At 40.8% G+C, this 13671-nt stretch overlaps 1 protein-coding gene across 1 annotated transcript; it reads right to left on the bottom strand.

The window, feature by feature from the left end:
* Window positions 1-1810: 1810 nt before the first annotated feature.
* rangap1b (Ran GTPase activating protein 1b) lies at window positions 1811-12542 on the bottom strand. Its single transcript, XM_069664501.1, has 16 exons — window positions 12488-12542; window positions 12004-12122; window positions 11746-11873; window positions 11518-11577; window positions 8121-8300; window positions 7507-7641; window positions 7126-7284; window positions 6924-7037; window positions 6742-6841; window positions 5817-5901; window positions 5497-5665; window positions 5099-5182; window positions 4844-4946; window positions 4586-4674; window positions 3085-3206; window positions 1811-2951 (listed from the first exon to the last, which is right to left on the bottom strand). Exons 2-16 carry the CDS (start codon window positions 12113-12115, stop codon window positions 2867-2869), a joined length of 1725 nt encoding a protein of 574 aa, XP_069520602.1. The 5' UTR covers window positions 12116-12122; window positions 12488-12542; the 3' UTR covers window positions 1811-2866.
* Window positions 12543-13671: the final 1129 nt, after the last annotated feature.

The following is a 13671-nucleotide window of genomic DNA, read 5'->3' as shown; positions in this document are numbered from 1 at the left end:
TTAGCTGATAATGCTTATACTTTTACTTAGCTCCAATTTAAATGTAGAATATCATAATTCAGTATTTAAAAGGGTTATGAGTAAAAGAAAAAGAGTAAAAGAAAAGATCTGAGTACTTCTTTCATCGCTGCATTGTTTGTAACTGAAGGTTAAAATGTAGAGGATGCCAAGCTCAGAATAAACAAGCCCCCTTTCTCCCAGAAACAGACCAGCTCTGTGATACAGCATATTGTCTGATGAAGCTAAGATGTACAGTATGTGTATTTTCTGAACAGTTACCACAACCTGAAAATATTTGACTAAACTCAGAATCTACTGAAAAAGCCTGCGTCACCTTGTTTTACACTTCCTTACTAAAGCTGAAAAAATATCTCCATTATTCTGTACTTTTGGGGGATTAGTGTCATTTTGGTCAGATTGGGCTTCCATAGTCTTCACTGGAATGCCTTAAAACCACATTCCCATGTCGGATCAACAGTCTTGATCCGCAGGAATGGACATGAAAAGCTTCACGGCTCCACACTCTGAAATTTGGAGTCTCAAAATGTTGACACGGTGAGATGGTGCCATCCCTAAACCTCGCTATCAAAACTGCTGCACCAAACCCACTCAGAGATGGACCTGACAGAGAGCCATGGCTGTAGTTTAAATCAATATTATGTGTATATGAACTTAAGGCTGTATTAAAATCAAGCTAACAACACGAAATATATCATAGCATCATACCAGGATTTGTTGAAATCCCCTGAGAAGAGAGGGGCCAAGAAACTAGAGACGGAGGAATTTCCTCCGGCCGGACTGTTTGTCCGCGTCCCCCCGGGGATCAACAGTCCCGACCGCAGAGGAGCTGCCGCGCCGCCGCGCACAAAGACGCACACTGTCTTTCCCTGCCGGTGTTGTGCCAAAATGTGTTTCCCCTAAAAAGGTGCCCGAGACAGTAAAGAACTAGCCTACTCTTCATTCGGCATTGAGTGCTTTTACTAGAAATTTACTTAAAACATTTTTTTCCTATTTTTTAACAATGTAATGACTTCCTGTTGCGTAATTAAGGATTTAATTGAGTTTTAGGAGGAAAACTGCGTAATTGTCAAATTTGGAAATGACAACCAACAACAAATATTTAAGTCTTTAGTTTGATCAAATTTAAAGAGGTTTCATTTTCTTTAGACGCTAAAATGCGCAAAAAACCCCAATGCTTATTCACATGAGTGGATAAGTTAAAAAAAAAAATCGTTAATTAACTTTTTGGTTTTATTTCGTACGATCAAAAGTTCATCTTTCACTTCTACAATCAACGAAATTAATCTAAGTGTTGTAGATCATAACTTCTGGCTATTTACAGTAAGTGTAAAAATCAATTTGACGCGCAGACTCACCGTGGCTCCGTCGTGGTTCCGTCCGGCTGCAGGTCGTTTTGTGGCCGCAGACTCTCTCACGGCCTCTGCTCCCTCTGCTTCCCCCGGCTGTCCCCCATCCAAAACAAACTCCGTTTATCCGTTCATTCACTGACACTCCCCCTACCCAACACACACACACACACACACACACACACACACACCTCCCACCTCTGGAGTCTGCACAATGATCACTGAGCCTATAAAAGGAGTAGTTCACTTAAAAATTAAAGTTCATGTACCTATTCAGCTCACTGCCATTCCTGCTGCATCTCCACTTGAGTGTAAAAATCATATAAGGTATCGGATTCTATTTGTTGCATATCCTAAGTATAGTATTTACAGGCATAGACTAACTTAAAGGAGTGGTCAGTAAACTAGCTTAACAAATCACAATACGCAGAGTATTTTCTGGTTAGTTATATTTCTGACAGAGCTTTCAGTACAAATCAACATCATATCTGGACAATGTAAATACAGCCCACACAGTAGAATGTTTTCCTAAATGCCATTGACGTGTTTTCCATTTTAATCCTGTTTCCCTTAAATGCTCAATAACATCACCAACATGAGGTAACACAGTCATATAAGACCACTGTTTTTAATAAGACTGTTTCTGGCTACATAAGATAAAAGTGACTCTGATCCCCTGACAGGTGCACTGTTATGGCTGTGATCAGTGCAGGATGGTGAACACACATGCTGTGTACTCAGGCTCCTGCATGAAGATTATTCCTGCACACAGTGCTATGACAGGACTGGACCTCAGGAGCAGCAGAGTGATGTTTGTGATTGGTTTGTCTTCTTTTTGTAACCATAGAATTGTTTGTAATTCTAACGATTTGATTTAAAGATTGTGGCTATTGGTTGCATAATTGCCTGTTGTTTCTGTTTCACCACTTGAAACAAAGTTTTACATTAACAAAAATCGGTGTTTTGCGTGAATGTCTAAAACTACAGCACATCTAAGGCTGTGTGTTAACAGGGCTTTACGACAATATCCAAATCTAATATTATGTTTTTAAATTACCAAATTTAACGCCTCGTCTTTGGACCATGTCGGAAATAGATACATTGTTCTGTTCAGTTTGAATTATATGTAACTAAATGCAAAGCAACATGTTGCAAAAGGTGCCGGACTGATAGTCTAATGTAAGTTCCACTCCAATACAATCAGTTTCATTTCTTACACATGAACCCAAAGAGTGAACTGATGTGTATTTTTTATATTTTTGTTATTTGTATCTAAGTTTTCTATAAAAAATAAAAGTCACAAGAATAAGTAGAAAAATAAAAAATTAAGAGATTCTGGACAGTGTTCGTCGTTCCTTCATAAAATATACAAATCAGGAGTGGAGAGAGGTTAAGTGGTTGTCCAAAAGTCCCTTTGTTCAAGTGTAAAGTGTCCCTGTTGGTTTTGTTTGCGAGGAGGTTAATGTCAGTACAGTGTGTGTCTGTGTCCCAGTGTTTGATCAGTGCTGGTCGTTAAACATCTTCTCCAGCGTGAAGCTCAGCCTCTCTCCAGCACTGCTGCACGGTTTGAGAGCGTCACTGTTCCTGCAGATGCACAAAATATACACAGAGTTAGACTTCAACGATAAGTGTTTGTAGCCTTGAGCAGTTAATTGTACACACAATGACTGAAAGGTAAATCTAAGGCCAAACTTGAGTGGATAAAAAATGATCTTACTTGGAAACAAAGATGTGAAGCAGCGAAGCATGGTGCTGGGGGAAATATTCCTGCTGGACGGCGTGCTCCAAACACAACAGCTGACCTGGGACCAGGGAAACCTTTTTCATCTTCCCCTCTCCCTGAAACACACAACAGGAAAGCAGAAACCTCAATAGACTGAATTGTAAACCAATAATACTATTGTATAGCAAAAACAGAGGATTGTGCTCTAAAGAAAATTGATTGCATGGATCCACTCTTAACGTAACACATATGATTTAACAGCAGATGGACTCTTAGACACACCCAACTTTCAAGAAAATGTTTTCATTAGCTGTTTTTAAACTCTCAACAATAACAGGGGAGAAGTTGGTCAAATCTAGATTCAGCACCTTGGAGAGAGTACATCAAAGCACCATATTCACACGACAGGCACAAGACGATTGGTAGTGAAAATGCAGAGGGATATCTGGCCATATTTCAAGGCAATAACATATTTGGTAACTTATTAGCTACAGTTAAAAACAGCTAATGTTAGCATTCAACCACTTCCTAGCGTACATTACAATGTGAGAAAGTCACACAATGCAACAAGAAATATTTACCTTTATTGTGAAATATCAGCACACATCTGGACACATTTATTTATGCCTGGAGGTGAAAGCTACCAGATGTAACCAAGAGTACAATGTATGGCTGTTAAGTCACTATCTATCGCCAAATGAGGTAACGCTTTCACGGAAAAAATCACAAGCAGCGCCCAGTTAGTGACGCGTTTTCCATCACCCAGCAGGATTATCTGCCAGAGAGGGTAGGCGGAGCTAAGCGGCTGCTTTTCTGGTCTCTGCAAGTGTTGCGAGTAAACAATAATCTACTATGGCTGAACAAACAAAGAAAAGATGGATGACTACAGATACAACTTCAAAAATAAGTGAGAATCCAAAGAAAAAGAAACAAATTCGATGCTCAGATGAAGGCAAACAGTCTAAAAAGGAAAGCGACCATCAGCGAGGAAAATGAAAAGTTACAACCGCAGCCAACCGTGGACGTCTGACACTGTCTGGATATCTGGGAAGTGTGCTCCCGCAGTTACCGTTTATCGCCATAGGTGCCGCCAAAGAGAACAAAACTGAGATCTTCGAGATTACCACTTTAACTCAGAAATGTTACGTGACATAATGATCACTGGAATATATTTCTGTGTAATGTTCACACAGATTACACCCAAAAGAAAAATGTGTTGCAACAAGAGGCTGGCAAGACATAAACCTGCTTTAAAGTGTTTGTGAGCTGTTTCAGCAGATCACAGAGTGTGAATTTTAGAATGAATTTATACCTTTTCTATGAAATCATGAAACACTATTAAACAATTGTGTCTGCTAAAAAGATAAGCCTTGTTAACTTTAACTACCTGGCCTAAACTCCATCTTTACAACTTTAAAGGCTTTCCTGTAAGTTCAAGAGCCCTCTAGCACATAACTCTGTTCCAGATTCACGAGGCACTGTGGCAGCACTGTACCTTGAGGAGTCCCATCATGACCAGCAGCGTGGAGAGGAAGCAGTAAGACTGGAGGTCTGAACCTGAGAGGAGCTTCTTCAGGACAGCATCTGAGGGACACAGTGATGCTAGTGAGACTACAGGGGTAACTCTCATAGCAAAGGAGCCACTCTGAACATAGGACAAGGACGAGCTACATCAACAACAGTATTTATAGCTTAAGAGGAACACTTCATACAACATTAAAATCTTATGTAGTAGTAAAAGTGTTTTATTCACCAATAGTTTCAAAGACAGCTGCCTTGGTCTCCTGGTCCTCGCTGTACAAAGAAGCGATGTTTAGAAGAACCTCGGACGCCTTGTGTGGGTCAGATGCATCCACCTGGTTAGAAAGGATAACTCTTGTTAACAGATACTTAACGAAAAACGTCCGATAGTACGCTTGAACTGGCCCAGTGAATAACAAAAATGCACACCAACATCAGATAAAGGAACCTGCTTTGACACTTTGTACTCACACTTTCAGATTCCTACCTGTTGCTGCAGTTTTGTCCTCGTCTCTCCCAGCTGAAGGAGCTTCTCTGCAGAGGGGCAGCTGAGAAAAGACACGATCTCTGCCTGAGGGAGGACACGAAGTTCGAATCACAAACATGTTTTTTTATTAGTGCAAAATAACTGGTTGTGGTGGTTAAATGTATATAGTCATTAAGTCTTTGCATGGCCATTTACCAAAGACTTTATTCTTTTAACATGAAACACTGAATTAAAATGTCTTATTAAATCAAATTAATCTGAATAAATAAAAATAATTAAATACAAAGAAGTCTGACTACAATAGTAAAATGTTGAATTTACCACTTATGGCTGAATGATCTGGGTTCAGTTATCAGGAACACAAAAGCATTTGTTACACTTATTTTGAGTTGTCTTACTGAGCTCTGAGGCTTTTCAGGACTGTTGTCTTTTCTGGGTGTTCCATTTCCCGTCACAATTTCACCGTCGTCCTCGTCTTCATTACAGTCATCACTGGCATCATCATCTTCATCCTCCTCCTCCTCCTCCTCCTCATCATCTTCGTCATCAGGTTCTCCCTCATCATCACTACAGTGACATTATTTTAGTAAACATACTTAATGTTAGAAGCTGATTAGGCAAAGGTTGTGTTTTCTGTATTAGAGGAACTGAACAATAACTTGTAGAAAAATTTATTATAGTACTTTACATTTCACAAGTACACACACAAACATATTACCTGAGTGAACCCAGCAAGTCTCCTTTGTCGTTGTTCTCCATAGCTTCTTTCAAAGCCTCACAGCCCTCCTCTCCCAGACAGTTACCTGTTGGAGTCACACACACAAGTTGGTTCTATCTTCTGTAGTATCATTTCTTCTTCTATTATCTCCTTATAATAAACAGAACACTGCAATTAAATGTGACATTTCAAAACTATCCCAAAATGTATCTAATATTAATTAGGGATGCATGATATTAGATTTTTTGCCGATATCCGATATGCTGATATTTTACAACTCATTTAGCCGATACCGATACCGATATTTTTTTCCCGCACACCTAATTGCAGAAATCATCAACTCTCTTCTGTATTGGAATTAGCGTACAGTATGATGGTGATACTCTTATCACAATTGTTACAGCGGTCGGGGTGACGGGTCTTGAGATGGTTAATCAAGTTTGTAGTGTTGAAAGACTTTGCCTTGGCTCCTCCTCGCATCACCGAAGCTGAGCAGTCATTGCAAATAGCAGTTTTTCTATCTATTCCGGACACTATGAAAAACTTCCACACCACGGACATTTTGGCTTCCAACTCTCTCATGCTGCAGGTAGACACACGTGACGTCATCACGCTGCGCCACGCAGGTCTTCTTCGCGCCGGGGACATTGGGCCGAGGTCGGGCATTTAATCAAGTATGCAGCAGCCCATTATTTGATCGGTTAATTATATCGGCGTGTTGGCCGATATCCGATAGTTAATTTTTAAGCCGATATCGGCCGATACCGATAACGTGTCGATAATATCGTGCATCCCTAATATCAATTTTCCAGGGAAAAAAACTGAAAAAATCTTTGATAACTAATTCCAGGACTTCTCCAAGCCTTAAATGGCCATGAGATCCCTTACGGTCCTTCTGATACTACAGTGATAGTGAAGTGCTTACCATTCAGATCAACTTTCTCCATGTGAGGTTTGTCCATAACGGCCTGAGCCACAACCAGAGCTGCTGCCTCCGTGATCTCTCCAAATGAAACATTCAGCTCCTTTAGACAAGAACATCAAAATAATCAGCCTGTTGACAGAGCAGACACACACAAACAGACACGGCGTCTGAAATGAACTGACCTTGAGGATTGGCAGTCCCTCTCTGAGGACAGCAGCGATGGCGATAGCTCCTTCAGAGCGGACCAGACAGTCCCCAAAGTTGATCACCTGGACATTCCTCAGGTGCCTCAGAGCCTGCGTGGAGAAAACCAGGAACTATGTATCTTAAACATACTGCCTACATATCTGCTGTATTTATAGGTAATGTGTAAACAGGTCTCACCTGTGCCATGGCCAGCGTTCCTCTCTTGGTGAAGGTGTTGTCGTTGAAGTTGAGGACGCGGAGCTCTGGGTTGTGTCGCATGGCTGAGGCTAATGCCATCACACCTGCGTAGTTGATGCCGTTCTGGGGCATGTGGACTTCCTCCAGGCTGCCAATCAGCTTTCAGGGAAAAACAGAGGAGTATGAAGTTAAAAGGTCATTTGAAGTGTCAATCGCCTAGAGGTAATAACTTCATAATAACTTTACTTACTGTGATAAAATTATTATATTATTGCTAGTTAAAACTATCTTTATTACATTACATAGAAATAACGTTAATTTTGGTTCCAGTGTAAATCCATGTATTTAAAAACCTGTCCTGTACTTTGAGTGTTTTTCTACCTGAAAGGCCTTGGCCAGGGCGCTGGCTCCTTCGTTTTCCAGGCGGTTTCTCCCTGCGATGAACACCCTCAGTTTGAGTGGAGCGCTGAGCGCTGAAGAATGTCTGTAGCACTCAGTCAGAGCTTCAGCAAGGATCTACGAAAAAGCAAACAGCCCTGTCATTGTCTACACCAGAGACGGTATAAAAAGATGGACGACATGACAGCTCCCTAAAAGTGAAGCCAAAACATTTCGAGTGCCCCCTGCTGACTGGCTGCAGTATAGATCCTAAAGCCCGCCTCCTCCATGTTAACAGATGGGACATGAGTCAAACTATAAAATCAAAACACACATCAAATAAATGCTTCTCAAACATGGTTTCTGTCATTATAGTTAGTTCTTATCATGCTGATTTATGTGTTCATTTTTCTGACGGGTTTAGTTTTAATTAGTTATTCGATGCTGTAAAAAGGATGATTGACAGCTCTGTTGACAAATACGGCTCCTGCAGCCGATCTGTTAGACATAACTAAAACAATTGCACAATAATTTAAACATCTGTGTGAAGCATATTTGCTGAGGTTTCTTTTGAATCTGAACCGAGGAACTTTCTCCTTTTCTAATTTGGAGCTTACCTTTCCTCCTCCGATCCCCATGCCACAGTTGTTCAGCTTCAGCTCCCTCAAAGTGTGGCAGGACGGGCTCTTCAGCAGCTGCTCGATTCCCTTTACACCGTCTGGCCCGAAGGCGTTATCGCTCAGGTCCAGCTCAGTCAGCCTGGCTCCTGCACACATTACAGCACTGCCCAGGGACATCTGAAGAAAGACAGAGAACATGTGAATTAGACACATCAACTGCACTTTACCTTTCATTTATAAATACATTTAATCAATTGAACACATAAGGAAAGTATGTTATACAACAGTTAGTTCCGACCAAGTAATCTGATTGGACAAGAGGCATTCCATGAGTGGCAATATAGAGAACAACATCACTGGAACTTTTCACTGTGTGTATCACTCCGCCTCTGCCAGGTGTTCTGAATACTGTTAATTAACACTGCAGCAGACCGTGTATGTCCATATTAATCAAGCTGGTACCTCTGAATCACACTGCAGACTCTTCTTTCACTGGTTGATAATAAAGTAAAACATACAGATAAATGTACGTGATAAAAAACTGCTGATCTGTGGTAACCTGGAGACACAGTAGAGTGCAGGAGAATGTTTGTGTTGTTTGGCACAAGAGTTTAGTTACAGTTAAGCTGTGGAACGAGTTCAGTTGGTGGAACAAAAAATAATCTGTTGCAGATTGTTACTGTTTACTAATATTTACCGCTTGTATAACTGTTGTATAAAAGCAATATATATATAAGCGATATTGCTTAATCAAAACCATTGACAACAAAAGAAACAGAGTTAGTTAAATTAACTGTAAATATAATTACAAGTGTGATTCCTCCTTTAGAAGGGGGACAATAACCAGTGACTGCAATTTTCGTTATAGTTGTCAATTTCTGTTCCTTATTTTCTGTCTGTTTGTTCCTTTGTGAGGCACTTCCGGTTGCATGCATGTGTAGCTGATGATCCGGTGATGAAGAATTAAAATCATTAACTCCTTAACAAAAAGGGAATCTTTTTCTTCCTGTTCACATGACCTCTGGGTCAATAACCACAAGTGAAGCCAGCTAATTTATGGCTCTTGTAGGAGGACGACTGTCCTTGATTTCTGGCTAACATCAAAAGACTCACTCGAGGAACAAGATGGAGATCTCCAAAAACTGTATGAAAATAAAGAACTTTATGATTAAAATGTACATTTACTAATATGTTATGTGTAATAACCAACTGACGTTACTGGACTGATGCTTCATGTTGATTGTTGATTCTAAATGTACAGAGAGGATGAGTGTTATCTGCCCACTCTCCCTCTCCTCCCCCCTTTGCCTACAGATACTACAGTTCTGTGACTCTCTGAATTTCAGTTGTTCAAGAAACAGACAATTCCTAAACCTATAGGCCGAACCCTTAATTAATACGTATTCTATTACCTCAATTATTTTACATTATCGTGTTAGACTTATATTTCTGTAACATGTTTCCTAAAGTCTCTGATAGGAATGTATCATTAGTGCTTAAGCCTAGGGAGGATGTTTGAGCAGACGTCCTGACACCTCCTCATGGACTTTGCACTCAAAGTCATAAAGATGACAAAAGTGATGCTTCCCAGTGATATCCCAGGTCCAAGGGTTAAACAGCAACAACCCTTCTACCTCTTATACCATGGACCTCTAAAAAGGGACTAACAAATAAACACTTTCTTATGGACTGAACAACCCTCAGACAAAACAAAGGGAATCAACAAGAATCGGTTGACAAGGACACTAATTGACAATGGTTGCCTTTCCTGTGTTTTGTATGTTGTGTGAATTTATCTGCCTGCAAGATCTCTCTGAGCACCTCTGCACACCACAGGACACAGACACATTCCTGTGGTAGAGAGAGCATTGATAAGACTATTAAAGTTATTTCACTCACTTGGTGTACAAAAGGGTTTACAGATGCGTATATATAAAATGTATGTGTACAGGTATACATATTTCTCATAACAACTAAGGTCGTCATCGATGTTGTTGAAATCGTTTAATATTTTTATTTCAATAGATGAAGTTGTATTCGGTGAGTGATATTAAGTATTTGGTCTTATTTCAAAGGAGAGAGAGCAACACTTTCATATATGGTAGAATTAAAAAGGTTAAGCGAATTAATATTAAGTTTGTTAAAGAAGTTTAACTGAAAGAATCAACAGATGGTTTATGATGGGGAGTGGTCAGCAGCTCCCGCCAATGCAAAACACCCCTATCACAAAGGATAATACCCAAAGAGAATGGATAAGACTGGTCTTCTACTGTGGCTCTTCTGCTGAGACCCCAGGACTGATGTCCTGATGTGATTCTCCCTCTCTCTGGCCTAATGGCCGAAGGCCGGAGAGAGGGGGGTAAAGCCTGCCGTCTGGCCGCCCAAGGCCCGCTGCAGAGTTCTAGCCACACCGAGCATGTTGGAAGGGACATCCAACCAACCGGTGAAGGAAACTTCTGATATCAGAAACAATTAGAACTTTGAGTCCTGCCAGCCAGGATCCCTTATTGCTGCTTGTGCTCTTTCGCCTCCGGTTCTCACCTTGATGCCGCCCTGCGGAATGCTGGGCCAGAAAACGCCGCCTGCTGCGACTCCTGAATCCTAAGTTGCACTGAACTTGCCTGAGAGCCAAATCTTGCGACTATTGAGTAAAAGCTTTTGAATGAAGATGACGTTAGAGACAATGACTTTACGGAAGAGACTTTAAATATGGCAAAGCTGCCATTATGACCCCCCTCAGCCAAAGGACATGAAGAGATGCTCCAGCTGCTGCTGAGAGAGATGGAGAGACACAGACTCAAAGCCTGCAGTCTGCAACGTGGGACCCAAAATGCTGAGGCCGCCAGGAAGAACTTCTGCTGCTGCCACTCTGCCCATCGTCAGGTGAACAATACTATTTCAAGTGTTAAGAGTTGATGTCAGACAACTGATGCTAAATTACCAATTGAGAAATTAATCAAGAGATTTAATAAGCATGAGACCTAAACTAGGATCCTTAATCAAAATTACAGTGTGTATGAAATGGTAAAGTCACTGTACACCATGGCCAAGAACCTCGTAGCAACCCTGACATCACAAGCCTAAATTGATTAATAACTAATTATAAGTTTTCCCTGTTTTGTCAAAATTGGGTGGCGTCCAAACATTGAATTTAAGGTAAACCTAAACTCTGTTATTTAGTAATGAACTAATCGTTTCTAGGAGCCGAAGATGAGTGCCCTCACTCTCCTTCAGCTTTTACACCAATGTCTGTAATAATGATGCAAAACTTTGAGTTATGGATTGTTGTTACATAATTTGATATGAATTAGTTATTAATGATTAGTCCTTTGAGCCGCTACACATGTATGAAAGCTGCAATGTACACAAAGTTGAGTGTGGCTGCAATTCTTACCAAGGCTGTTGGGATTTCTGAGCGCAACCTTCCAGTAAACATGTCACTCCAATAACATCTCTGAAAGACAAAAGAAGTTGTTAACAATATGAAAACAGCATGGCAGAAAAACAGTACAGCATTAATAACCTAAAGTCTCTCTCTATGGTGCCCAGCCCTGAGAATATCAGCACTGGTGATACCTTCACTGATCTCAGGTTTACTGTTAAAGACAAAACTTAGGAGTACCTGGAGCTGGTCTTTGCTCTCCAGAGCCTTGGCGATGGCTTGGGCAGCTTCTACTCCCACAGTGTTGCCCTCCAGGCGCAGAGCTCTGAGACCCTGGTACTGCTCTATCTCACGGACCAGATCCTCCACTGAAAGCACAGAGATCAGGTTGTCAGGTGTGAACAGATAACAGGGACCAGCCTCCAGATACCACCAACAACAAGAGGCCAATAAAAGAGGAAAACAAAACAGTTTCTACTGCCCTGTCAGGTATCTTACCTGATCCCTCGTTGTCAAGCTTTAGTCCCAGGCCTTTATAGCTCAACTCTCCATCCCCGACGTGGGTCTTAGAAAGAGCATCGGCTAACTGAGAAATGTCATCTGAGGCCATAGTGACTCTATAGAAACAATCAGAAGTCAGACGTCAAAAAAAGAGCACATTTTAGTAACTTTTACTACACACAAGTTAGCAGAAGTACTGTGTTATTCCTAAAATGTAAAGACAAATACACCCAATGGCCGCTAATATGTTACTAACGGATCATTTTCAAACATCAGAAGCACTATCAACAATGAAGGTAGCTATTTAGCTTCACAGGTGCTAGCTACAAGAGGTGCGCAACATACGCAACATAAGAAACTTTGACAGCACGAGCTTATCAAAAAGTGATGTGACGGTGATTTCGGTCTTTAAAAAGTATATTCTCGTATCTCTCGGTCATTGGGTCCGTAATTGGGCTCAAACTGAAGAAGTGAATCTTACCACAAAGAGTAGTATCCAAGGAAATGAGAACGAACACACGCCGCTCTTCCGTGCCGCGCGCCGGTTGCAAAATTATGTGACGTCATGCTGCCAGGGTTTCTTTCTCGTTGATTCTGCTTACGTCGCTCAAAATTGATCTACAGGTGTTTTACCGCCACCTGCTGTTAGTATCAGAATCAGAACCAGAAATACTTTATTTATCCTCGGGGGGTATATACATTTAATGTAACATTTAAAGTATGCGTCTGAGTGTCAGACAGTCAGAGAGATGAGTTGAAAAGTTTGATGGCCACAGGCAGAAATGACTTCCTGTGGCATTCTGTGGTACACTTTGGGGGAATGAGTCTTGCATTAAACGTGCTCCTGTGCTTAACCAGCACACCATGGAGTGGGTGAGAGACATTGTCCAAGATGACTTGTAATTTGAACAGCATCCTCCTCTCTGACACCGCCGTCAGAGAGTCCAGCTCCACCCCTGGCTGGAAACAGGGCCTTTGCCCTCCTCAGATCCACAATCAGTATCCAAATCCCGCTATCCCTGCTGAGATTAACTTTACTGCTCTTTAAAATGATTATTAACGAATGTATATTTTTTTGAAACAACGGATGCTTTTTGAAAAATTATTCTTATTATTTATGTATTTTTCAAGTCAGCTCTGACACAAAACCGAATGCCATTAGGGGAGGAACTATTATATAATCCTGCACAATTTAACTTTTTAAAAAATGTATTTACTACTTTTTTGATATAAGTAATGTGTTGCTTCTTGAGAGACATGCTCAGCTATTTTGTATACATTTTGCTGTAATAAAGCTTGACTTAATTTATATTTTTATTTTATTTTGAAACCCTTATGTTTGTTTGTTTGTTTTCTATTAAGTTAATAGGCTACTCATCTATTTATCTGACAAATATGGACAATGAGGAGCCACTCTTGCAGGTGCATAATGACCTGCCTCTAGGTTAAATGTGAGAGGTTGAGGCCCAGGAGAAAGCCCATTTCAGGGGCTGAGATACTGCTGAAACCTCCAGCAGTGAGAGACCTGCACCTGACATAAAGGTAAGGCAAGGGTATACAATAACTCATTATAATGTCTATAATGGGGTTACTTGGATCATATTAATGGCATACTTTGGTTTGTGGTAGTTGTTATAATATTTCTTTTTGAATGAAAAGGACACC

This window comes from Semicossyphus pulcher, unplaced genomic scaffold (assembly GCF_022749685.1).
Source record: "Semicossyphus pulcher isolate SPU_LCO1_2020_fin unplaced genomic scaffold, fSemPul1.0.p SCAF_16, whole genome shotgun sequence".
In the NCBI taxonomy this organism is placed as follows: domain Eukaryota; kingdom Metazoa; phylum Chordata; class Actinopteri; order Labriformes; family Labridae; genus Semicossyphus; species Semicossyphus pulcher.
Note: the sequence above shows the minus strand (reverse complement) of the source record. Positions and strands in the feature narration are given on the sequence as shown.